Raw genomic sequence first — 25346 nt, 5'->3', positions numbered from 1 at the left:
ATGCCAGACATCATCAGACCTCAATCTGTCAAGTGAGCACAAGGCCAGTGATTGCCAAGAGCCATTTTAGCTGTGAATGCAAACACATATGTTTCCATTGATTATTTAGAAGGGGTATCATTGATTTTGGACACACCGTTTTTTATTTATTTATTTTAAAGATGAAAACGCTTTTTTCCCCCTGAACCCCCCATATGTCCATCACATGCACAATGTCTTGCAACCTTTGTCATGTTGCAGTGTAATTTTCAGTCAGAACAAACATGAAACATACTGAATTGATACAATATTAAATCCATATTTGCAAGGGGTATGGCCACTCCTAAGTTGATTTTGTTCTCTGTTATACATTTCTTGTCTTGTTAGGCTGTGTTTTGGATCATTGTGGACGTGGTTTAAAGTTTAAACCTGTGGGGCAGGTCTCTTGGCTGACCGCCTGATCTTTTCCTCCAAAAAACTTGATAGCCCGGCTAGCCCCTTTCAATGTTATTTACTCTGAGATGGTGATGTGTTTTGTTTACCTGCTAGCCCATACTAGCATCCTAACCCCAATAAAGAACAGAACAACTATGAGACTTAATTATTCTGGAACATAAGAAAGGTTAGCCGTGGCAATTAGTCACACCCGTACTTTGTCGCTCCACGCCATTTAAGCAAAGCCTGTTTTTATGCTAATATCTCACGTTAAAGTTTGTCGCTCTATCTCCAACCACGCCGAGTTTGGCAACTGGATGCGAATGTCCAACTGTCCCGTCCAACAGGTCATTACCAGATATCTTATATTGATGCTATGGAGGCTCAGGCGACCAAACATACCTGAATCCACTGGAAAATGCGCTCTTTTTTTTCTTCACGCCTGTCGTCTCCCACAAAACGTAGCCTACAAGGTGTGGACAGTAAAAGAAAGCGGACGCTGAAGTTAACTGTCTTCTCGTTATGAAGTGTTTAGCAGAGGACCTAGTGCCCATAGACCGAAGCACGCCATCTAGTGGTGTGTAGTTTCACGTCTCTGATTTTATTCTAATTTTGATGATAAGGCCTACAGCTATCAAACATAGCCTACATATCACAAAAAATTCGTCGTCAGATGAGCTCTAATCAGCTATATTTAAATTAAAACACTGGCAATGGTTTCCTAATGTCCTAATGGTTTGCCTAATCTTAGCCTGAGCAGGCGATAGACTTTTTGAAATGAATTATTATTAGTTTATTTTTCTGTTTGTGTGTGTGTGGGGGGGAGTCAGATCAATTCTAAATTCTAAAGTTGCCCACAATATTATAACACAGTAATAACATTGCGTGATCAAGTCAAATAAATCGAGGGCACGCAGTCTGTCAGTATGAGCATTGCCATGCAGGTTCCTTCCTAACGTCCCCATATGCTCATTGCCATGCAGGTTCCTTCCTAACGTCCCCATATGCTCATTGCCATGACAGGTTCCTTCCTAACGTCCCCATATGCTTATTACCAAGACAGGTTCCTTCATGTACAACTCTACATTATATACTGTAATGTTGGTTACCTGACTGGTCTTCCCTCTCCGTGTGTGAACTGAACACATCACTTCAAATAGACATTTCAAACGAGAGCATTTGCACCGTGCCATTTACTGTGGTGTCCGTCCGAACAAGCCCTGAATGTTTCCAATTATTGGTTATGCGCCTCGTGCACACAGTGCACAGCCTACATCCATTCACCTGCATTCGCCACTTACAATACTCTAATATGGTCCAGCTATTCGCCACTTAGAATACTCTAATATGGTCCAAGCTATTCGCCACTTACAATATTCTAATATGGTCCAAGCTATTCGCCACTTACAATACTCTAACATGAACCAAGCTATTCGCCACTTACAAAACTCTAACATGGTCCAAGCTATTCGCCACTTACAAAACTCTAATATGGTCCAAGCTATTCGCCACTTACAATACTCTAATATGGTCCAGCTATTCGCCACTTACAATACTCTAACATGGCCCAAGCTATTCGCCACTTACAAAACTCTAACATGGTCCAAGCTATTCGCCACTTACAAAACTCTAACATGGTCCAAGCTATTCGCCACTTACAATACTCTAACATGAACCAAGCTATTCGCCACTTACAATACTCTAACATGGCCCAAGCTATTCGCCACTTACAATACTCTAACATGGTCCAAGCTATTGGAAGAATTCACACACTTACAAACTGCAAACACTCAAACTCATTCATTCATTCACTTACAACTTTAAAACAGTTACAGGTAAGAATAAGAAAATGCGACAGACACAAGACACAAACTTTAACACTGGTTTATTACAAATATAATAACAGTGCCAAAATTTACACAAACAAGGTGTTTTGAACAATGTTAACATTTAACAGTCAGCTAACTAGTTACTTCTTATAGTGTGCAGAGTATCACACACTTTTAAAACTTTGAAAACAGAAAATGTTATGGGCTTGAAATTGCATATGATTGCTGACTCATTTAATATATGTGACCTAGCTTAGAAAAGAAAAGAATGTTAAGTAAAGTGTCACAATCTACACAAATAAGGCGTATTGAGCAATGTTAAAACTGAACAGTCAGCTAACTAGCCACTCCTTAGAAAGTGTGTAGAGTGTCATGGAAACCAGTTGGATTCAGAGAGCCACTTGAAGATGAACTATGCACAATAATACCCCCGCCCACACACACACACACACACACACACACACACACACACACACACACACAGAGACACACGTGCAAACGCACGCACGCACGCACACACACACACACACACACACACACACACACACACACACAAGCACACATATATGCACAAGCTTCAGACTGAATTTAGTCAAAGCAGACAAACTATCAAACCAGAAATTAAATTCACAACAAACAAATGAGGACGAACAAAAACCTCTAAGTGTGAACACACAACACCTACTCCAGTATTTTCAGACAGTGACAGTGTGGAACAGTCAAGATCAGTTAAGAATGTGGAACAGTTAAGAAACTGATCAGTTATAAATGTGGAACAGTTAAGATACAGATCAGTTATAAATGTGGAACAGTTAAGAGACTGATCAGATGAAAAGACTGACACCAGATCCGCCACCAGTCAGTATCTGTTGTGTTAAGGCTGAGTAAGGAGGTGAACTCTGGGTAAGGAGGTCTCCAGTAGTCTGTACGGTAGAGAGAGAGAGAGAGAGAGAGAGAGAGAGAGAGAGAGAGAGAGAGAAAGAGAGAGAGAGAGAGATAGAGAGAGGACTGTGGGCTGTGAGGACTTTGGGCTGCCTGCGAAACAAAGCAAAAGAGAGAATGTCCAACTTCAAAAGACTGACTTTGGTTGATGGCATTGCACGGTAAAGTGAAATCCCTACATGAAAAATATCACACTCCATTGTTAAGCACTATTCCTAGTGCTATTTACAGCATACTATTGTTAAGCACGGTTCCTAGTGCCGTTAAGCACCTTCACAACATACTATCATTAAGTATGATTCCAAGTGCTATTTAGTACCCTAACAACATACTATTGTTAAGAACTGTTCCTAGTGCTATTTACCACCTTCACAACATACTATTGTTAAGTACTGTTCCTAGTGCTATTTAGTACCCTCAAAGCAAAGATGTAGGGTAGGAGTTCAAATTCACTGTGTAACGGAGTAGGTTCTCCTAAAAGTTCGAATAATTTTGGACTTGAAACCGAAATGACACTCCTACTGTGTCTGTATGTGTGTGCAGGACAGGTGTTTGCATTCGTGCATGTGTGTGTAAGTGTGTGTGTGTGTGTGTGTGTGTGTGTGTGTGTGTGTGTGCAGGTCACTGCTACCCACGTCATACGAAAGCAAGGTCATCTCCATCCCCTCTTTCGGCAAACCGGCGGCTGACACGGTCATGGAAGCCGTCGGAGTCCTGCATCTTGTCCAGCATCGTCCTCTCAATAGTCAGGAACAGCGAGTTCCCCTGTCCAGAGGCGTAGTCGTTGCACGCTTCGATTCTTCCTAAAACGGAAGAGGATTTCTTCTGCTTCGGAGTGCCCAGTTGCATGGCCAGACTCAGTTCGCAGAGTTTGGACACTTGTGTTAGGATGCCGTTCAGGCCAGTGTTGTGAAGGAAGTCGACTAAATCGCACATGTTTTTCTTCTCAAACTGGTACGACGCGTAGAGCACCTGGAGTTCGTTTCGCAAAAGAGCAAAGTCAAAAAACCTTCCGCAAGTTTCCTTCAGATATCTGAATGCTTCCTCAGGAAATGTTCTGTCGTAGGCCGTAAACTTGGAGAAGTCGAGCAGTTCGGTAAATGTCGTCTTTGCCAGGGAATCGAACCGCACTTCTAACTCCGAGATGAGTGTGTCCAGAACACTGACGTAAAGGCCACGAAAAACCTCCTTCGTCTCGTCTTCCCATTTGCCTCTCTTTGCAGGGTTGTCCACTGGTTCCACAGTCTGAGAGAAAATGGAATCAAAGTCGCCATGCATCGCTGTCAGTGCTTCCAATGTTCTCTTCAAAGCACTCGCGCCACATCCTGTTTCCACGCTATTTCTTTGAAGGGCGTCTCCAAGCTCGTCCATACGAAAGAACACAGCTGAAAATACCTCCAGCAGAAACTTGAACTTGGGCTCCACAACTTGAGGTAAAAGCCTCAAAGCACGGAAAAAGGAGTCATTATCCAACACCAGCTCACTGTCTAGGATCTTGTCGAACAACTCGATCACCGAGTCGCTGTGCTCCTTCATCGTCTTGACCACTTCTGAGATGTTATTCCAAAGAAGAGGTGCTGTGCTTGAGGCGCGCCTTCTAACGATGTTCTCCAGGGCCACCCCGCGTTGCAGGAACGTGTTCAAGAAGAACCTACTGAGGTCTTGTAAGACGCCCAAAAACAAGCTAGCATCTTTGACAGAGTGGCACGATTGGGCCACAGCTACACTCAGCTCCAGTGCACACCAATGTCTGAAGATGACCCAGGGGTACCGTTCCTTCACTTGGGCCACAAGGCCACTGATTTGGCTTGATGAGACGCCTTGTCCGCTGTATGATAGAGCAACCAACTTGTCGCCACAGTCCATTTTCTGTAGGAAGGTGAGAACATACTCTGTCAGGGCACTGGCGGTGCGTTTCTCCATCGCATCGGTGAACTCCACAAACCTCTCCTGTGGAAGCCCCTCTTTAGTTGCGTACCTCAGGACTGTTGCGATTTGTGTGTCCCATGAGTCATCAGTGGTTTCGTGTAGAATCAAAGACACAAAGCCGGCATCTCTTATTTCTGCTTTAATCTCATCCAGGACTACTTCTTCCACAGATTCCGTCAGCCTGTCCTCGAGGTCATCTGACAAACCTGAGTAAAAGGAGTCTGGGTCTATAAGAGTCGCAAGCTTATCGTTGTCCTTCACTAGAGACTTGACAAGATCAACAAAGGCTGATGAGTCTTCTGAGTCTTCCGAGTCTTCCTCTTCAAACAGAGGGTTATATTCCCGGCTGCCGAGAATGATGGCCGCCTCGGTCAGAACTTTCAGAATGCGTTTCTGCTTGTAGTGCTGCTCCGCAGACAACTCAGCTCGCGTTGACGCCGAATGCCTGATGAGACGTTCGTGCTTCAGAGTGTGCAGATGCATCATGTGACCGATGTGCTGGACGCTGCTCTCGTGTCGCTCCGAGGCCTCGTGTAGGTCCGTCAGATCACGAAACCCTTCGGTCCAGACAAAGCTTTCGGTGGAGAACAGTAAACACGGCCAGCAGAAGAGCTGGTTTGATTTGGGGCACCCCGTCAGCCACGGCTTTCTGCTGTAATGCCAGGAACTGAAACGCTGAGTCCTTTCCTCAACACCCTCTGTGAGGTCAAGATCCGGAGTAGGGCGGCCTCGAGATACGACATCCTTCTTCTCCTGTGGTGACCTCAGCCGGAACGGCCGCAACAACAAAGACTCTATGGCAACAGGGAAGGAGCTCGGGGCATCGGTGGAGGCTGGTTCCAATACAGAGCCAGTGTTCAGTGCAGTGTTCAGTGCAGTCTCCTCTCCTACAGGGCTGGTGTTCAGTGCAGTGTTCAGTGCAGTCTCTTCTCCTCCAGGGCCGGTGTTCAGTGCAGTCTCTTCTCCTACAGGGCTGGTGTTCAGTGCAGTCTCTTCTCCTCCAGGGCCAGTGTTCAGTGCAGTCTCTTCTCCTCCAGGGCCAGTGTTCAGTGCAGTCTCTTCTCCTCCCTCCTGCTGCAGTGGTATGCTCTGAGGTGCCTGAACATCATGTCGTGTTTCTTTTTGTTCCTCCTCTTTCAGCTCCACTTGTTCCACTATCTGACCCAGCAGCGCCACCTGCTGTTCAGTGTTTAAGCCTGAGGGCTGAGGACATGGCTGCTCCATTTCAGTATTGGGATTCAGGCAATCCGGCTCTGGAAAACTGGGAAATCAAATAGACACATATACAGTATAATTACATTCATTAATTCGGCAGATGTTTTTATCCAAAGAGGCATAGAGCAATTGAATATCATTTAAAGGCGAATTCTGGCAATTTTTTTAGATCTATGTAAAAAAATTGCCAGAATTCGCCTTTAAATGATATTCAATTTTTGAGGTCACTAAATACTGTTGGCGTAGGGAACAAAGGAATTGAAAACAACCAATTGTATCTAGCTCCAGTAATAACAGCCAACATTTTAAGTAGCCAGGCAGCTAGCACTCATGACATACTGGACCTCATTGGTGATCATTTGGACTACGTTTGCCTTGTTCCCGTATTTGCTGTCCAGCAGCCAGAACATCTCATCGGCGGATCCACAGCTAGATAGGACAAGGTCCTATTCTTGACCTTCTCATGGAGACTATTTAATAAGTGGAACACGACAGACCCCTCCCACTCAGACGAAGAGGCGAACACCCATCTGCTGTTATTGCTGTTTACTGTACCAGCCAGTTTGGGGGAGAGAACCAAGGGAGGCACTTTTCAACATGAAGTCCATTACTGCTTACTGCTTACTGCTTACTGTTTGTGTGTGTGTGTGTGTGTGTGTGTGTGTGTGTGTGTGTGTGTGTGTGTGTGTGTGTGTGTGTGTGTGCATATTTGCAACTTCATGACTGTTTGTCTATGAGTGTGTGTGATTTCCTGTTTGTGTATCCGTCTGTTTGCGTGAGTGTGTGTGTGTGTGTGTGTGTGTGTGTGTGTTGGGGGGGGGGGTATATCAACTGTCCCCCAGGGTGTACCTCTACCTCTAACCGTAACTTCAATAGTCTAAAAATGTATACATGGGAATTATATGGACATTGAATATGCACAGCTTACAGTATATACAGTTTGACCGACTATGAAGCTCACCAATCACAATTCATATGGCCCTCACACACTACGCACACCCACCAACCAACCAACATATTGATGTACGTGTTTATGTGATTAGATGTCTGGTTCAATGTGTTTGTGTTGTGGATTATGTGTTAACATGCCTGTACTACACAGCAAATTGCCTCTCGGGGACATTAAAGTTATCTAAGTCTAAGTCTAAGTAAGTGACATAGTCAAGGAGGGTGAAATAAAAGTCAGAAATGTGACAAATTGAACTGGGGCCGATTATTTGTAGCTTTTGTGGTAATTGCATTGGTTCATCTTGTGTTTGCCATAATTGTGCAGCCCTAGTATTCTGTTGCAGATGTTGGTGATTTTTGGGGTGTTACTCAAAACTGCTCTGTTAACAGCATTTTGGTGCTTAATATGACTCAGCTGTCACCTAGTAAGAAACATAAAGAATTTAATTGATCAAATAAAGAAAACAGCCACAGCAGATCAAGCCCAGTCAGGCTGCACTGACAGCCTGTCCACAGCTAATTGTTAACCCAAAAACGTATCGGAAAAGGTTCCTGACCAAGGCCTAAATGTTGGGGCTAATGCTTGATATTACTATCTCAGTGTTTCCAATACATTGACTTATTTGTGGTGGTGGTGGCCCACCACAATATCAACATTGACCACAACAAAGTGCATGACCGTGTAACGGAAACATAAATGTGGTTAGCTTCATAACCAGGTTCGCACATTTGTTCAAAACTGTTGCATTCATTCAAATTAACTCTGCAAAGTTCTTATTATTACAATGTTAATTGGGTGCAAGCATAAGAACGAAGCCGTAGGCTATCCCTAAGCTAACCTTATTGTTAGGTTGCATACTACATTACACCAGGGCAAGTGTAACTATAGTGAAAACTAGTGAAGAGATCTTATATGAAACAAAAAAATATATTATCTTACAGTGAGATGGCATTTGTTAAACTGTAATAGGCTACTTGAGGAGAGCTGAGTGAAGCTAGCTAAAGAAATGCTAGGATACTGTTAGCTTGCATAGGCTACTATAAATTACAGCAGGGCAAGTATAGTGAAGTTATAGTAGTGAAGACATATTGTATAAATACATTATTATCTTACAGTGAAGAAAGACTGCATGGCATTTGGTAAATTATAGCCTACTTGTGGAGAGTTGATTGAGTGAAGCTAGCAGCTGTAAGTAGCCTTGTAAGGAGCATTTGCAGGCTCAGCAATAAAGCGAAAAAGAAACGTTCGCATAGACATCAACCCACCGTTAAAATAATTAAGACTACTTTTCGTTTCAACCCTCTCTGGTTAAACTGGATCATTCATCAGCGCAAACGGGACACGTTATCCCCAAGCTTGAGTCGATTTCCACGCCATTTACCATAGCCTGTTTTCTGACGTTAGATAGGCTAATCACAGGTTAGTACTTGGTTGCTTCCATCCACAGTATCGCTGTTGGATGTGAATGTCTAATGACTTTCTTACAGGTCGCAGTCAGAAACTTTCTGGGGATCAAACATACCTGAACACAGTGGAGTTGCTGCTCAGAAAATGATGTTGTCTTCGCGCTTGGTCGGTGTTCACACAAAAACGTAGCATTCAAGGTGTGGCGATTCCGGGCGATTCTCATCTTCTTCTCGTTATCGAGTGATTTGCATAAGACCTAGCGCCAAGTACGCCGTCTAGTGGTATCAAGGGGGCAGGCATATTCCCGGAAGTAGAAACACGAAATGAGCTGGTGATCAACACTCTGCTAACTCCCTTGGACGGCCATAGACTTTCAGATTTTTGCGATCCCATAACTTCATGTAACATGTGCCCTTTGTCTCCCTTATAGCTTCTGTGTATTCTATATAGGGTATCGAAGTCAAAATTAATTCACTGTTTCCCCGTATATTACGTTGGTTTCCCGTAAAGAAGTATTTTAGCATGTCGGTTGTAGGGAAGCTAACGTTCGACGTCACATTTCCCGTAATGTCTGGATCAGAAGCTCAGTGTTGGCTGTTAGAGCTATGTGTTAGAGCTCAGTCCAGCCTGCACGAAAACCATGACGGAAAGTCATTCACAAGATCAGTGAAAAAGCGTATAGCCCACGGTAGCCTACTGTTTGATAGGGTAAAGCATTACCTATAGGCAAGACAACATAATATTAATATTAAAAACGAACGTTGGAAAAGAAGACTCAAACTTTTTTCTCCTCCATTAATGTTTTGAAAATGATCATGTGGTAGTTTTCAACATGAACACGACTTGATATCTTCTACTCTGCTTGATATGTAATGAATGTTCAACGTAATAAATACATACATAAATAAATGTTTAACTTTAATGACTGATCACTGGTTATTTATTACTAGAGCTTAATAAATAGTAATAAGTGATAACAAATTCAGTAGTGTGTTGCCTCCACTGCGGAAATACTGCACTTACCTTTAATCTCTTAATGCAGATGGAGATTCTTGCCAAATTTTGAACAAATTTTGAACGATTTGTTTTTATACAATAACAGTCATTATGCCAAGTTCCACGGGCAGCACAATGATCACTCAGGGCTTAAATTAAAGACACATGACATGGGCCAAGATATAGATTTACCTTCAGGATTTTATTTACTTCATGAAGTTTCTTTTTCACAACATCATATACAAAAAATAAAAGTTGCCTATTGTTTTTGAGGTTTACTGTCATAGAGTTTACAGTATGTGCAGGTCATGCATTTCCTGATTCATCATGGTCTTGGGAGGTACTGCACAACGTTTGGAGCAGACATATAGATGTATGTACTGTAGGTGCTACACAGCAATTCCTAATAGGTGCATTTAGGCATTCTCAAGTGTCCAAAACCTCTCAAAACTCCAAAAAACAAAAATGTGTCTGTCACTATTTATCTGTGTGTGTTGCTTTGATATTGTGTCACAGTACAGACACCCAGATAGCAATAGGTCAGTGGCCCACTGGCGGCCCACCAGCGGCATAGTTGGCGGTCCAACGGCGTTACCCACCAGTGGCCCGCTGGAGTTTTGCTCATCGGTTCTCTAGCGGTCCACCGGCGGCTCAGAAGCGGCTCCAGATAAAGGGCCACCCTTTTGCCGCTTACTACCCACCAGCTTCTAATTGGCCTTATTTATGGCCTTAATAATTAAAATGATGTACTAAAATATAGCAATAATACATTATAACACTTTCCATTTGCCCTCAATCAGAACAATTTACAATTATTTACAGGGCTTACCAAAGTTACCAAATTTACTAAGGTGAAGACAGTGCCTGCTGATGAGAAACCTATAAATGTATTCTGTAATTTAATAATCCAATATAAAAACATTTATCCTCAGCAACTATCACACAGACTCACCACACATAGTATTAGGTTCAATACATTTTGTTTATTTCTTTCTTTTACATGCTCATTTACATGCTTTATTTCTTCTACATGCTTAAACAATTTATTAAAATTATTTTTAATAATGATATTAATATGCAACACACTCTTCAGGTGTAAGGACTTAAAAGCCACCTTTCCTGCTGCACCAGTCTAATTAATTTGGAGCGCCAGGGACCTCCTCAAAGCCCGGCCCAGCATCCTCTTAACAGCATCTCGGTGGTTTTCCCTCCCAAGTATGTTCACCTGAAATACAAAGACCAAAATTACAATGGCATAACTTCCAGTCAAACATCTTAGCTGTTTTCAGCTTAAGCTGTTTTGCTATTTCATGCACAACCATCAAATACAGAGGGTATATATGATGACAAAAAGTGACAACATGTCATGTATCAAGCACACAACGCTCCACTTGGGAATGAGATTCAAGTTTAACAACACTCAAGGAGTTGAATAACGTGGCTCTCAATATATGATGTCTGTTCCCCAAAAATGTAGTGGGGAAGGGAAAAGAGATGTGAAATGCGACAGTTGTTTCAGATAACAATGGCTACTCACATGGTCTCACTTCTCGACACCCATTCCGTGATTTGAATAGTATTTTTGAATCAGTGAGTAAGTCCACATTAAAGCAAGGCAGAGACACATTCATTACAAGAGCCAGGCTAGGACTTTTATGCCTACAATAATCACATGGCAAAACACTTAAAAAACAGACATACCAGTTGATTTTTCAGGTCCGCATCGGATGCAAGCCGCCTCTCCAACTCGTCCAGGTCCTCAACATTACTCAATGGCCTGTTGTTGTCCTCCACGAGGCCAAGATCCGCCACACCACCACCACCTAGCTTCTGCAGCATAGATGTGTTCACAGCCACCTGCTGCTTTACCCCAGCTCCTCCTCAATTGTTCGGAAGTGCTGCAGAACAAGTCTGTAAAAATCTATGAATCAAAAGGAATAGATTGGAATTGGCATGACACAAAAAGTAAAGATGCAAAGAAGTTGTGACAGACATTCATGGCTTGTTTCTCCCTTGATATTGGTGCCAGATTAATGAAAATGCAGTTCTACCTTGCTGGGGTGTTATTGGCAGCGTTGTGAGCGAATTTGACGGAGGTGTAGGTCTGACTGGTAAACTCTGTTGAACAGATTAGAAATGAAAAGGCGTATTTAGTGAGATGATTACTGCAATGGCAGGGTTCATACAAAAAAATTGAGCTGAATTTACTACCTTTTCACTACCATCAACATGTTTTCTACTACAAAAGCAAATGGTGAAGAGTAATGTAATGCAATACCTTTCCAAAACACAATAACACATTTAAGAACAGGATTTAACAATGAACCAAGCTACTGGCATTTGAACAGGGGTGTGTAGGCTGTCAATAGGCACTGTATTATGTATTTACCGGCATGGCTGGAGTTGATGAAGCTTGCTGGGTGGTGGTGCTGGCAAAGGTGTAGTGGTCTGACTGGTAAACTCTGTTGAACAGATTGGATATGAAAAGACGTGTTTAGTGAGATGATTACTGCAATGGTATGACACCTGGCACATGCTAACTAGCGCCTAAAGTACAAACACTTCTAAAGGATATTTCCACTTAATTTTCAGACAAACCAAGCAAGGGACCACATTTACAGACTCTACAAATACTAACCATGATATCCATGTTTTATTTAAATGACTTGAAAGAGATCGTCAGGTATAAATGCACCATACAGTAGTGGTCAGTTCATTCATTCAGATGCTGTTACATGCTAACTAGCGCCTAAAGTACAAACACTTCTAAAGGATATTTCTACTTAATTCTCAGACAAACCAGGCTAGGGACCACATGTACAGACCCTATAAATACTAACCATGATGTCCGTTTTTTATTCAAATGTCTTGAAAGAGATCGTCAGGTATAAATGCACCATGCTAGTGTGGCCAGTTCATTCATTCACATGCTGTTACATGCTAACTGGCGCCTAGAGTACAAACACTACTAAAGGATATAGCAGCTAACACTTCTAATAATTTACAATCTACTGATAAATACTGATAAATACTGATAAATACTGACGGTCGACATTACGATTGACGTTAGTGAAACTATAATGAACAGTAAAAAGTTAGCCTGTCTGCCTCTAACGGTTTTCTTTTGCTATCCACTTCAGACTTTAGCCATAGCTAGACTTTAGCGAGTCTAACGCTTTATTAATCTATTCGATGTAGGTTTTTAAAAACGTGATCATCGACTTAACAGTACAGAAATACCATTTTGCAAGAAATGAGTGATTCAGACAAAGACTAAAAATATGTTTTAAAAAGAATCAGATTGTACTTACAAGATCCAAGAAATCGCAGTCAGTCGAGGTCGAATGGCAAAATATCTGTATGAACATCTATCAGACGAGTTACAGCAATGTTCAGGGCGGCCAACGTCACAAAATGAGTTTGAGTCTGCGCAGTACGATGAACAGGAAACGATTTTTTGTTTCAGCCCCCTCTCATTGAGAACGACGGAGTCTGTTTGTCCATTTCTTTTAGGTCTATGAGTGGTATGTGTGTGTGTGTCTCTGTGTTGTGTTCATCGCTCACTAATCTCAGAGCCATAAATATACGTATATGGCTCTGACTGATCTGTTGCAGTCGAGTAGAATGTCAGTATGTGTAAAATCCACTGACCTCTAGAGTGTTTAAAAACATAATGGCCAATTAAATCATTCTAAAAACTCAAAATAAAGTTGGCCATTATAGTACATGTAATTACATTGTATTGAGTAGCCAAGTAAACTAAATCAAGGACACCCAGTCTACCAGTAAAAAATCATCCCCTAATTCTGATTGCCATTGACAGGTTCCTTTTTATCGTCCTTCCAGTAATTTTTCTAGAAAATAAACAGATTACGGTAGCCTACTCAAGACTCTCCAAGTGACCAGCTAATGTAGTCAATCAACCATCCCAAAATAAACAAACAAAGTTCGCAATAGTGACCTTGCATTACCTTTCCCCAAGATAAAGCCTCACAGACAAATGTAGGCTATGCAGTGCAATAATCCATGTTTCTCCATGCAGGCTACTCACAATGCCATGTAAATATCTGTCAAATGTCTATAGTGTATGAAATACTGTATGACTGTATGTGTCATCCCTACAGTATGTCTTTGACCATGTGCTACCCTGTGCCTGGGTACAATCAAAAGCACTGGAAATGTAAAAAAAAAATTTCCTAAGGGGACAACTAACTAACTAAAGATCTCCTTATATGGGCGAAGGTAAATGGTAGGGTTTTTGTAGGCAAACTTCAGAGAGGTCTACAGTATATAATGCATTGAGTGTATAGGCAGCATTTAAACTATTTAATGTCCCACAGACATCAATGTGGATTATCAACCAATAATACAGATGTATCGTTGCTTTAAGGCAATATTACTTGATTCAAAACACACAAAACTCCAAAAAATGGTTCCCATCAACATTTTCCAAATGTACATTTATTTTACAGTAGACAGATTTATCCATACAAATGTACTGTATATAGGCCTACCACACATATGGGCCTATAATTTTAAATGTACTGTATAGGCCTACCACACATATGGGCCTATACTTTTAAATGTACTGTATAGGCCTACTACACATATGGGCCTACTGTATACTTTTAAATGTACTGTATAGGCCTACTACACATATGGGCCTATACTTTTAAATGTACTGTATATAGGCCTACTACACATATGGGCCTATACTTTTAAATGTGCTGTATAGGCCTACTACACATATGGGCCTACTGTATACTTTTAAATGTACTGTATAGGCCTACTAAACATATGGGCCTATACTTTTAAATGTACTGTATAGGCCTACTACACATATGGGCCTATACTTTTAAATGTACTGTATAGGCCTACTACACATATGGGCCTATACTATACTTTTAAAGGCACTATTATCGCACATACTGAACTCACACAAAAACTTTTGGAATTGAACACGTGAATTTGTTCACAATAGTGTAGGGAGCTCAGCGAACTCAGCGAGCTCTTGATGGGAAGACGCTACGCAACACTGACGCATAAACAGACATAGTGTCGACCATGTGCCACACATACATCCACCATGCATCACTTCAGACACACAAATAGTGTAGCGAGCTCACTGCATGTGAGATAAAAGACAACAAGTGTCAGAAATCGTGACTAACTGGTACATACTTTGCGCCTGGTTTTGAAGACATACTATAGACCTGATCAATGTAACCTAGCCGTTGATTCCCTCTGGTCTCATTATGAGTCCTTCCTGCTGAAGAATGTGTCCTCCTTATGAGTCCTTCCTGCTGATGAGTGTGTCCTCCTTATGCGTCCTTCCTGCTGAAGAGTGTGGCCTCCTTATGTGTCCTTCCTGCTGAAGAGTGTGTCCTCCTTATGCGTCCTTCCTGCTGAAGAGTGTGTCCTCCTTATGAGTCCTTCCTGCTGAAGAGTGTGGCCTCCTTATGAGTCCTTCCAGCTGAAGAGTGTGGCCTCCTTATGAGTCCTTTCTGCTAGAACAGTGGGTAAACCTTTTTGATGGTGTTTGAGCAAATTCAATCTGACGGAAAGCTTCTGAGCCAACGCTCGACACTCGTCCGGTTTACTCTCGTGCTTCTCCAGTGAGTGTGAGCGTGCGTGCGTGCGTGGGCACCTGTGCGCCTCCTCCCGCCGTCTCTGCGCCCATTTGAGTGCCACCACGGTGGCATGCAGTCTCTGCGCCCATTTGAGTGCCACCACGGTGGCATGCAGTCTCTGCGGGCACTTCAGCGAGTGTGAGCGGGCGTGCGCACCTGTGCGCTGTCTCCCGCCGTCTCTGCGCCCATTTGAGTGCCCACCAGGGTGGCATGCGGTCTCTGCGCCCATTTGAGTGCCACCAGGGTGGCATGCGGTCTCTGCGCCCATTTGAGTGCCGCCAGGGTGGCATGCGGTCTCTGTCTCTGCGCCCATTTGAGTGCCGCCAGGGTGGCATGCGGTCTCTGCGCCCATTTGAGTGCCACCAGGGTGGCATGCGGTCTCTGCGCCCATTTGAGTGCCGCCAGGGTGGCATGCGGTCTCTGCGCCCACTGGGGTGCCCGTCAGGGCGGCAGGCAGCGGTGTGCCCACCTCAGCGAGTGTGAGCGGGCGTGCGCACCTGTGCGCTTCCTCCCGCCGTCTCTGCGCCCACTGGGGTGCCCGTCAGGGCGGCAGGCAGCGGTGTGCCCACTTCAGCGAGTGTGAGCGGGCGTACGCAGCACCTGTGCGCCTCCTCCCGAGTGCCCGTCAGGGCGGCACATGGTCTCTGTGCCCACTGGGGTGCCCGTCAGGGCGGCACATGGTCTCTGCGCCCACTGGAGTGCCCGTCAGGGCGGCACATGGTCTCTGCGCCCACTGGAGTGCCCGTCAGGGCGGCATGCGGTCTCTGTGCCCACTTCAGCAAGTGTGAGCGGGCGTGCCCGTCAGGGCGGCAGGCAGCGGTGTGCGGCGAGGCCGGAGCGGCGTGTGAAGGCCCGTCCGCAGCGCGCGCACGGGAAGGGGAAGGGCGGGGCGTCCGTGTGCACGCGGCGGTGTCGGGAGAGGCTGGGGCCGGACGTGTACGCCTTGCCGCACTCGGGGCACACGAACGGGTTCCGCCCGCCGTGCGTGCGCTGGTGGCCGCGCAGGGTTTTGGCGAGCGCGAAGCTCTTGTGGCACTGCGGGCACTCGAACGGCTTCTGCCCGCTGTGCACGTACTGGTGCAGGCGCAGGCTTTTAGCGAGCGCGAAGGTCTTGCTGCACTGCCCGCACGCGTGAGGCTTCTCCCCGCTGTGTGTGCGCTGGTGATTGTGCAGGTATTTCTCCAGCGCGAAGCTCTTGCTGCACTGCGAGCACGCGTACGGCTTCTCCCCGCTGTGCAGCCGCTGGTGGTCGGTGAGAGACGACCGGTAACGGAATTCTTTCCCGCAGTCCGAGCACAGGAACAGCTTGTCTCTGGTGTGCGTGCGCTCGTGATTGCGCAGCCCGGCCGCCTGCGAGAAGGTCTTGTCGCACTTGGAACACGCGTACGTCTTCTTCTCCCCGCTGTGGAGCTGCTGGTGATTGCGCAGGCTTCTGGCGAACGCAAAGCTCTTGCCGCACTGTGCGCACTCGTGAGGCTTCTGCCCGGTGTGCATGCGCTCGTGACTGTGCAGGCATTTTTCCCGTGCGAAGCTCTTGTTGCACTGCGTGCACGCGTGCGACTTCTTCTCGGTCTCGGTCTCGGTCTCGGCGCTGTGCAAGCGCTGGTGGTTGGTGAGAGACGACAGGAAGCTGAAGGTCCTGCCGCAGTCCGAGCACAGGAAGCGCTGCTCTCCGCCGTGCGTGCGCTCGTGGCTGCGCAGGCCCCCCGGCTGGGCGAAGGTCTTGCCGCACTCGGCGCACGCGTACGGCCGCTCGCCGCTGTGGATCCTGCGGTGGTTGCGCAGCGCCGACGGACTGCCGAACGCGTTCCCGCAGTCGGGGCAGCCGTACGGCGCGAAGATCTCCCGGCACGCCGGGCAGCCGCAGGGCTTGGCGTCGTCGCCGCCGTGCGCCGCTTTCCGGTGCGCCCGGAGGCCCGACTTGAGCACGAACGCCCGCCGGCACCGGCAGCACCGGTACTTGCCGCTGGCGCCGGCGTCGTCGCTGCCGTGCGCCTCGTTCTCGTGCGCCCGGAGCTGAGCCGCGCGCGGGAAGACGGCGCCGCACTGGCCGCACTCGGGCTTGGTCTCGCGCCGCGCGTGGAAGCCCAGGTGCAGCTTCAGGTAGGTGAGGCGGGCGAAGGCCTTGCCACACTGCGGGCACTTGTGCCGCTTCCTCTCCAGCGAGGTGAGGCGCGTGGGCGGCGTGAAGATCTGGCGGCAGGCGTGGCAGCCGCAGGGGGGCGGGAGCGGCTCCCCCGGGGCGTAGTGCGTGCTCTTGTGCCGCTTCAGCGCCTCCTTGCAGCGGAAGGCGCGGCCGCACTGGCAGCAGGCGAAGGGGCGCTCGTCCGTGTGGCGGCGCCGGTGCTTGGCGAGGGCGGAGGGCGTCATGAACGCGGCGGAACACTGCGGGCAGCCGTAGGGCTTCACCCCGTGCACCCTCTGGTGGTCCCGCAGGGGCGTGGCGCCGCCGAACGACTTCCCACATTCGCCGCACACGTGCTGCGGGCCTTCCACGTGTTGCCCACGGTGATACCTGATGCACGTGGTGCGACTAAACGTCTGTAATAGAACCGGGGGGGGGGGGACAGAAACACAACACAAATTACGTGATAAGCACTGGACCGTAAAAGATCAACTGAAAAAAAACGTGATGAGAATAAACAGAAAAAAACACTACATACTGTAAAAACACTACTAGCATACTGAAAACAGGAAAAAACTGTACAAATTAGGAGATAAGCTTCATCAAATTCCATTTGAAAGCAATAAAAAGGTATCCTTTTAAATAAAGACTGCGATATTAATCAAATTTTAATTGAAATCACAATTTAACGTATTTTTTTTTTATTATTATTATACCTTTATTTAACCAGGGAAGAAAATCACATTGAGTTAGATATCTCATTCACAAGTGAGCCCTGGCCAGTAATGCAATTAGCTAGTCACAAAGTGTCTGTAATAATAATTGTTGTAAATAACTGTAATTAATCACATATGTCCCAACAGTTAATATATTATCGAATCACACCATACCACACCACTTAACCCCTCGTCGCTCCAGGGATATATTATTACGACACACTGATATAATATACCACGATATGTCTTTATAACGACACACTTATATATTAATAATACCACGACAACAGTCGTTATAACGTCACACTCGTATATTAATATACCTTGGCACAACGTGGGCAATAATAATATTCCATTTTTAAATTTAGAATTGAAATGATTAAAGAACACACCTTGGCACAGTGTGGGCAATAATAATATTATTCCATTTTTAATTTAGAATTGAAATGATTAATGAACACACCTTGGCACACTGTGGGCAATAATAATATTATTCCATTTTTAATTTAGAATTGAAATGATTAATGAACACACCTTGGCACACTGTGGGCAATAATAATATTATTCCATTTTTAATTTAGAATTGAAATGATTAATGAACACACCTTGGCACACTGTGGGCAATAATAATATTATTCCATTTTTAATTTAGAATTGAAATGATTAATGAACACACCTTGGCACAGTGTGGGCAATAATATTCCATTTCTAATGATTAATGAACACACCTTGGCACAGTGTGGGCATTGCGTTGGCGCTACGTTGTTCATCGGGTCCTGGTGGCGGAGCAGCTTGTTCTTGCGGCTGAAGGGCTTCTCGCACTGTGCGCAGGCGTAGGTCTGGTGTGCGTGCGTCCGCAGGTGGTTGGTCAGGTGGCTCTCGAGCGCGAAGCACCTGTCGCACTGGGGGCACGCCAGGAGACCTTCCCCCGTGTGCAGACGCTGGTGTCGCCGTAGCAACGTGGGGAACAGGAACGTCTTGTCGCAGTCGGGGCACTCGTAAGGCCTGGGCTTGCTCCGCGTTGCCACGGTTTCATCTTCTGTTGAAACAAAACAGGAGAGGAGAGGAGTGAGTGTGAGTAGAGGAGGGGAGTGTGTGGGTAGAGAGGAGTGTGTGTGTGTGTGAGGAGAGGAGTGTGTGTGGGGAGAGGAGGGTGTGAGGAGAGGAGTGTGTGTGAGGAGGAGAGGAGAGGAGTGTGTGTGAGGAGTGGAGAGGGTGTGAGGGCAGTTGTGACTAATGCAGAAACCTTCAAGAGTTACCTGTGTGCGCGTCTTCCTCCTGTGTGCGTGTGAGGAGAGGAGAGGAGTGTATGTGAGGAGAGGTGAGGAGAGGAGAGGTGAGGAGGGGAGAGGAGAGGAGGGTGTGTGGGCAACCTTCAAGAGTTACCTGTGTGCGCGTCTTCCTCCTGTGCAGCTGGAGCATCATGGCTGTTCTGGTCTGCAAAAAAAAAACAATTACCTCTCATGTGGAGAGTAAATATGCCATTTAACACGTTAACAAGAAATGATTTTTTTAGGAGAAACTAACGCACAGCAGTGTTTTTTTACAAAGTGCTGGTCACAGGGTGCGTAGTCGTAGATAAACGGAAAGACACCACACGCTCTTTTCCCGATGCCAGTCATTTAAAACGTTTCAGCCTGCCCTGAACACACACACAGTCACACACTCACACCACCTCCAAAAAGACAGAAAGACAGAAAGAAAGAAAGAAAGAAAGAAGAAAAGGGTCTTCATTCCGCGAAATCGGTGCCATTTCGACTTTATTTTTTTTTTAAATAAAGTTGTTCCAAACTATTTTTTTTCAATACCCATTCATTTAAGACATCTTCATAGTACAGGGGTCGGCAACCCAAAATGTTCAAAGAGCCATTTTGGACCAAAAAAACAAAAAACAAATCTGTCTGGAGCCGCAAAAAAAAAAAAGCCTTATGTAAGCCTTATATGAAGGCAACACAGGCTGTAAGTCCTATATTATCTTTATTAGCCTACTATCAAAATGACTAAGTAGGCTACAACGAGGCTACATAATGAGCTTTCATGATTAAATGTTTTTCCCTGCAGCGCATCTCGGAGAGAATGACACACCACGTGACTACTCCGCTGTAAATTAAGTTCAACTTCGTGTAATCACCATCCGTGAACCGTTGTTTTCCACGTTTTAATATCTCTCAGGTTGCAACAAAATTTCTCCAGAAGTAGGCTACTGCAATGGCACTTTTTCTCTCAGTCCCAACTGGGTAGTCGGCTGCAAGTAATATGCCTTGCCTGAAAATGTCTTTCTAAATGTCTTTCTCTTTTTGTTGTTCGCTAACTTCTCATTACAAAGCAAACATGCAGGCAATCCTTCCGCAATGGCAATGAAAGCAAATGATTCGGTCCATTCTGCCTTAAATTTTCTGATCTCATCGGCTTTCTTTCTCTTTATCCCTTTGGGATCCATGGCATGGCCCATGCGCTGATACACCCGCCGGTTTGTTTACAACCATAGATTTACAGCCACCTGCATGGCACGGCGCCGCCCTGAAACGTGTGTCGCAGGCTATCAAATCTTCGTTGACAGAAATGTTGAACTTTAATATTTGTTATGCACATTTGTACAACATTGGAAAACGTTAAGAATGTTTGTACTCATACAGAAACCATATTAAAACAAACAAACAAAAATCCCCCCATTCATTTTCATACGTTTTTGAAGACGCTCCAGGGAGCCACCAGGGTGGCGCTAAAGAGCCGCATGCGGCTCTGGAGCCGCAGGTTGCCGACCCCTGTCATAGTATAAAAAATATGTTGGGGCAACTCAAGCTATACCATTTACCATTTTATGACTGTTTATTTATTTCATGTTTTCATAATTTCCTCAGTCCTGTTACCACTGTAACAACACTTCCAATTACAATTATGCAACAATTTATACATATCTAAGTAGTATTTTGGTCCCTCTTCTCATTGAGATTATGTCATATTTAGATTTTTTTAGAATGATCTGTTTTAGATCATATTTTGGCATTAGTAACAGGACTGAGGGTAACAGGACTGAGGAGTTCATGCTAATCTGCTCATTGTTGGCTAACTAACTATTAGCAATAGTAACAGGACTGAGGGTAACAGGACTGAGGATTTCATGCTAATCTGCTCATTGCTAGCTAACAGGTCAAGGTTAGAAATGCACATGGCATGTCATCTGAAAGGTTATTACCTCTAGATATTGGTAATATCAGGATTAATAAATAATTGTTTATATTTATACTTTAAATAATGGTAACAGGACTGATGTTGTATGCTGACCCCACTCTACCTCTGCTGATAAAACATGAAAAATGGGACATTTAAGAAGAGAGAAACTTTCCCTTTTTTAAACTGTGGAATCCACTTCCCCTGAAACTATGTCACTTCCTTGAAATTATGTCACTTCTGGTTTGTACTATTATTTTATAGGGGGGTTTTGGTGATAGTAACAGGACTGGGGTGCGTTTCCCGAAAGCATCGTAAGCCTACGATGATCGTAAAGTCCCTCTTACGACCGTCTTAAGATTTGCCGACTGTTTCCCGAAACCATCGTAGCTTAAGAGCATCGTGAAAACACTCGTAGATCTACGAGTGATCCAGAGTTCTCGTTACTGCCTAAGAGCGTCGTAACGCTATGCCTCAGTGGAGTCACCAGCAGGATATGCAGGGGGATTACAACTAAGAATATAATGATCCAACTGACGTTACCATTCTTTATTGTAAATTTACTTGTGATGATTCAGATTTCAGCGTGCAAAATAGCATTCATTCAATGGACATAATGTTATTAAAACCGGACAAGAATAGCCTACAAGTTATGAAAGGAGACGTTGCCAGAAAAGTTTGCCATTATCTTTTTGTGTAGCCTTTTATTTTTTATTAGGCTTATGAGGTAAAAACAGAGAAAGGAATATGTGACAATAGTCTGTACTGCGTCGAAATCTAAGCCTATAGGCTATGTTAAAGCCTATACACATTTCCTCATTTTCATATCAACCTCTTTATTCAAACGTCTGCTTAAGTGCACGACACATTATTGCACAGGCAGCACACCGTGCTCTCACAAGTAGGTTAGCAAAGAACTCGCATAAACGATGTAGGAGTAAGCTAGCTGAAGCCTAATATACATATCTTCCAACAAACATAAAAACGGGGCAACAATCTAATGTTAAATAATACAAAAGTATGTATGCGTGTGGTAGCCTATATGGCCTAGGCTAATTGGAATGCTTACATGCAGATGTCAAAGGTTTTCTATTTTCGTATTGATGTTAATTAATGTATAGATCCTAAGTTCAGACGGTGGCTTAGCTATGACGTGCAGTCACCTGACATCACCATCAAATTAGGGGATATTTCAGAACTTTTATCGTGGACAGCTCCCTTAAGAGCATCGTAAGAGCAGTGCACGCGCGTTCACGCTACGAGCATGTTCGGGAAACAGTCGGCAAATCCTAACGATCGATCTTAAGATGAATCGTAGAAAACCCTCGTAAGAGTGTCTATCCATCGTTATCGGGAAACGCACCCCTGATATGAAATGACGGACAATGAATTGACAATGATAAATTACTAATATTTCTAAGACATTATATATATTTATGTCAAAACTATTACTTAACAATGAGATTACACTTGAAACAAAATAAAACTGTGAAAATAGTATCTTTGTGCCCACATCTTATAAATGAGAAGTTATGTTGAAAAATAACAACCATAGCTGCGGACAGGCCAAAATCCTTACCTTTAGCATACAAAATGTGATTTTGAATATTTTAAATTGTAATTTATTGGATTTTACTTCATCTTATATTGATGATAGAATCTGCAGTAACATGAAGAGTTTTTAAATTACACATTTATTCATTATTAAAGCAATTTTATAACTGATTTTCTGTTAGGGACGCTAAAAGGCACCGATTTCGCGGAATCACCAGCTAGCCCATAGAGCTGTTCAATGCCAGCCAGTATAGGTGGGTTTGTTCGATGACCCCATGGCATGCACAATTCACGACAGTTCACAACAGTGACCTTTGCCCATGGACATTTCAACTGATCGAATGTGTCCAGTAAGTTAACTAATTGGCACGTGCTGTTTTTCCCCCCAAAATGGTTGATGTGTTTGTGTCTTGATGTAAATTCTTTGTGTTGAAATCTGTACATGCCAAAAAGTAACTTACATAGGCTACTTCCACAAATGTCTTAACTAAAGTAGCCTAGAAATCTAGACGCCTAAAACTAAAGTGTAGCCTACTTAACTCCAATCCTTGAACATTGTCTGTATTTTTGGTGCACGATCAAATAAAGGGGGAATGGGGATATCTATCAGACATTGTAGAATTATTCATAGACACTATAGCAATGAAGCATATGGATATGTAACAACAAATAGTTAGGGTCGTCGGTAGGACTGCGATAGACATACTTACATTGATCAGAACTGTCGTAGTCTTCTTCTATGTCTTCTGTTTTAACTATGATTTCCACTGTTGACTCTTCTAGCTCTTCTTTGGTCGACATCTGCTCTGCATCGCCGCCAGGCTGAGTTGGTTCGTAGCATGTTGTTGACAGCGTGTCGAGATCCGTTTTCACGTCGCCCATCTCCTCCTCCTCCTCGCGTACACAGACCCAGATTCGGTTCATAACTCCCGCTGAATTTCCCGTCTCCGACATTAGTGTTTTGCCATGTGCATCAAAAGACGTGACTTAGTGCATTAGCCAACAAGCCGCATATTATGCTACTACAAGCAGCATACGACTCTGCAACTTTGAAAGATGATTGTTAGTAGAATTTTACATCAAGCAGCTCTTCCGTCTTCTTCAGATGCATTTCCAAATGAAGTGTTTGCATTAGAAGCGTGCTACGAGCGGACTAACAAATGGACTGACATGAGGTAAATACGTCTCAACTCGATCGCACTGGCAGTAAAAGAATTCACCGCACACATTTCCGCGTACAGCAACTCGTTGTTGGGATGTCCCCTGTGGGATGTCCAAAGCCCAGTGGGATGGTGAACCACACGGTAGCTGGGAACCGGAAGTTGATCCATTTGAATGTGGTTTGTTGCGTCTGGGTTCACGTCATTGTATTATTATCAGAGCCCGTCTACGGTTTATACATTAGTAGGCTATTTCCATAGACCTAAAAGAAATGGACAAACAGACTCCGTTGTTCTCAATGGAAGGGGGCTGAAACAAAATTTCCGTCGTACTGCGCAGACTCGTACTTAGTTCGTGACGTTAGCCTGCTGTAACTCGTCTGATAGATCGAAAACCTCTGAAATTGTTAACGTTCGTTTTTTAATATTATTATTATGTGTACTTGCCTCTAGGTAATGCTTTACCATATCAAACAGTAGGTTACCGTAGGCTACACGCATTTTCACTGATCTTGCGAATGACTCTCCGTCATGGTTTTCGTGCAGGCTCACTCAGCTTCTTATCCAAACATTACGGGCGAACGTTAGCTTCCCTACAACAGACATGCTAAAATACTTCTTTATGGGAAACCAACGTAATATACGGGGAAGAAGTGAATTAATTTTGCCTTCGATACCCTATATAGAATACACAGAAGCTATAAGGGAGACAAAGGGCACATGTTACATGAAGTTATGGGATCGCAAAAAAATCTGAAATCTATGGCCGTCCAAGGGAGTTAGCAGAGTGTTGATCACCAGCTCATTTCGTGTTTCTACTTCCGGGAATATGCCTGCCCCCTTGGCTATTTCACCAGACTTGTGAACACTGAACAGCGTCCTTCAGTTTTTTTTACTATTAAATTATCAAGAACCGACACAGACAGCAAAGATGTTAAGATTGAAACTTCTCATTGAAACTATGTGTTGCATGTTCTGGTCTGTCGTATAATTGATTTGCTTTTGGTGCAAGTGTTAAATGTGTCATACCTTTTAGAAATGAAATTGTTTGTAAAACAATTTAGCTGAATTAGCTGTATTCGTAATTGAGGAAAAACTGTTTTAAAACTGCATTCTAGGGAAAATACCTGAACAGTATCCGCGTTGTGAAGATGCAATGCAATCAGAAATCAATACAGAAATCCTCCCTATTTCATTCCAGAGCATGCGCAGCCATATAAACAGTGTTTGTTTCTATGATGCACAGCAAACAGCGCAGGAAGTGCAGACACTATTATAGCCAGCAGGAGGCGCGATTACACCTCTTACA

The 25346-nt window shown here is 44.3% G+C and overlaps 2 protein-coding genes and 1 long non-coding RNA gene across 3 annotated transcripts; all 3 read right to left on the bottom strand.

The window, feature by feature from the left end:
* Nucleotides 1-3821: 3821 nt before the first annotated feature.
* Nucleotides 3822-8864, bottom strand: LOC134076173 (uncharacterized). Its single transcript, XM_062531179.1, has 2 exons — nucleotides 8801-8864; nucleotides 3822-6375 (listed from the first exon to the last, which is right to left on the bottom strand). The coding sequence occupies exon 2, from the start codon at nucleotides 6336-6338 to the stop codon at nucleotides 3822-3824; it is 2517 nt and encodes an 838-aa protein (XP_062387163.1). The 5' UTR covers nucleotides 6339-6375; nucleotides 8801-8864.
* Nucleotides 8865-10678: 1814 nt separating this feature from the next.
* LOC134097538 (uncharacterized) lies at nucleotides 10679-13198 on the bottom strand. The gene is made up of 5 exons (XR_009940925.1): nucleotides 12993-13198; nucleotides 12071-12143; nucleotides 11733-11799; nucleotides 11383-11602; nucleotides 10679-10906 (listed from the first exon to the last, which is right to left on the bottom strand). It is a non-coding gene; the product is annotated as an uncharacterized LOC134097538 (long non-coding RNA).
* A 2910-nt stretch (nucleotides 13199-16108) lies between these two features.
* LOC134088098 (oocyte zinc finger protein XlCOF6-like) lies at nucleotides 16109-24152 on the bottom strand. The gene is made up of 4 exons (XM_062542062.1): nucleotides 23588-24152; nucleotides 19539-19589; nucleotides 18881-19191; nucleotides 16109-17852 (listed from the first exon to the last, which is right to left on the bottom strand). The coding sequence occupies exons 1-4, from the start codon at nucleotides 23829-23831 to the stop codon at nucleotides 16113-16115; spliced, it is 2346 nt and encodes a 781-aa protein (XP_062398046.1). The 5' UTR covers nucleotides 23832-24152; the 3' UTR covers nucleotides 16109-16112.
* Nucleotides 24153-25346: the final 1194 nt, after the last annotated feature.

The sequence above is a fragment of the Sardina pilchardus genome, chromosome 1 (genome assembly GCF_963854185.1).
Source record: "Sardina pilchardus chromosome 1, fSarPil1.1, whole genome shotgun sequence".
Lineage (NCBI taxonomy): Eukaryota > Metazoa > Chordata > Actinopteri > Clupeiformes > Clupeidae > Sardina > Sardina pilchardus.
This window is presented reverse-complemented; position numbering and strand designations above follow the sequence as displayed.

Bases quoted from the DNA above. Each gene is read 5' to 3' on its own strand.
- LOC134088098 (XM_062542062.1), bottom strand. From the start codon at position 23,831: ATGTCGGAGACGGGAAATTCAGCGGGAGTTATGAACCGAATCTGGGTC. The intron at 19,590-23,587 runs GTAAGTATGTCT...TTTTTTTTGCAG, and splicing joins CTACGACAGTTCTGATCAAT to ACCAGAACAGCCATGATGCT. The intron at 17,853-18,880 runs GTGTGTTCATTA...GTTCTATTACAG, and splicing joins AATGCCCACACTGTGCCAAG to ACGTTTAGTCGCACCACGTG.
- LOC134076173 (XM_062531179.1), bottom strand. From the start codon at position 6,338: ATGGAGCAGCCATGTCCTCAGCCCTCAGGCTTAAACACTGAACAGCAG.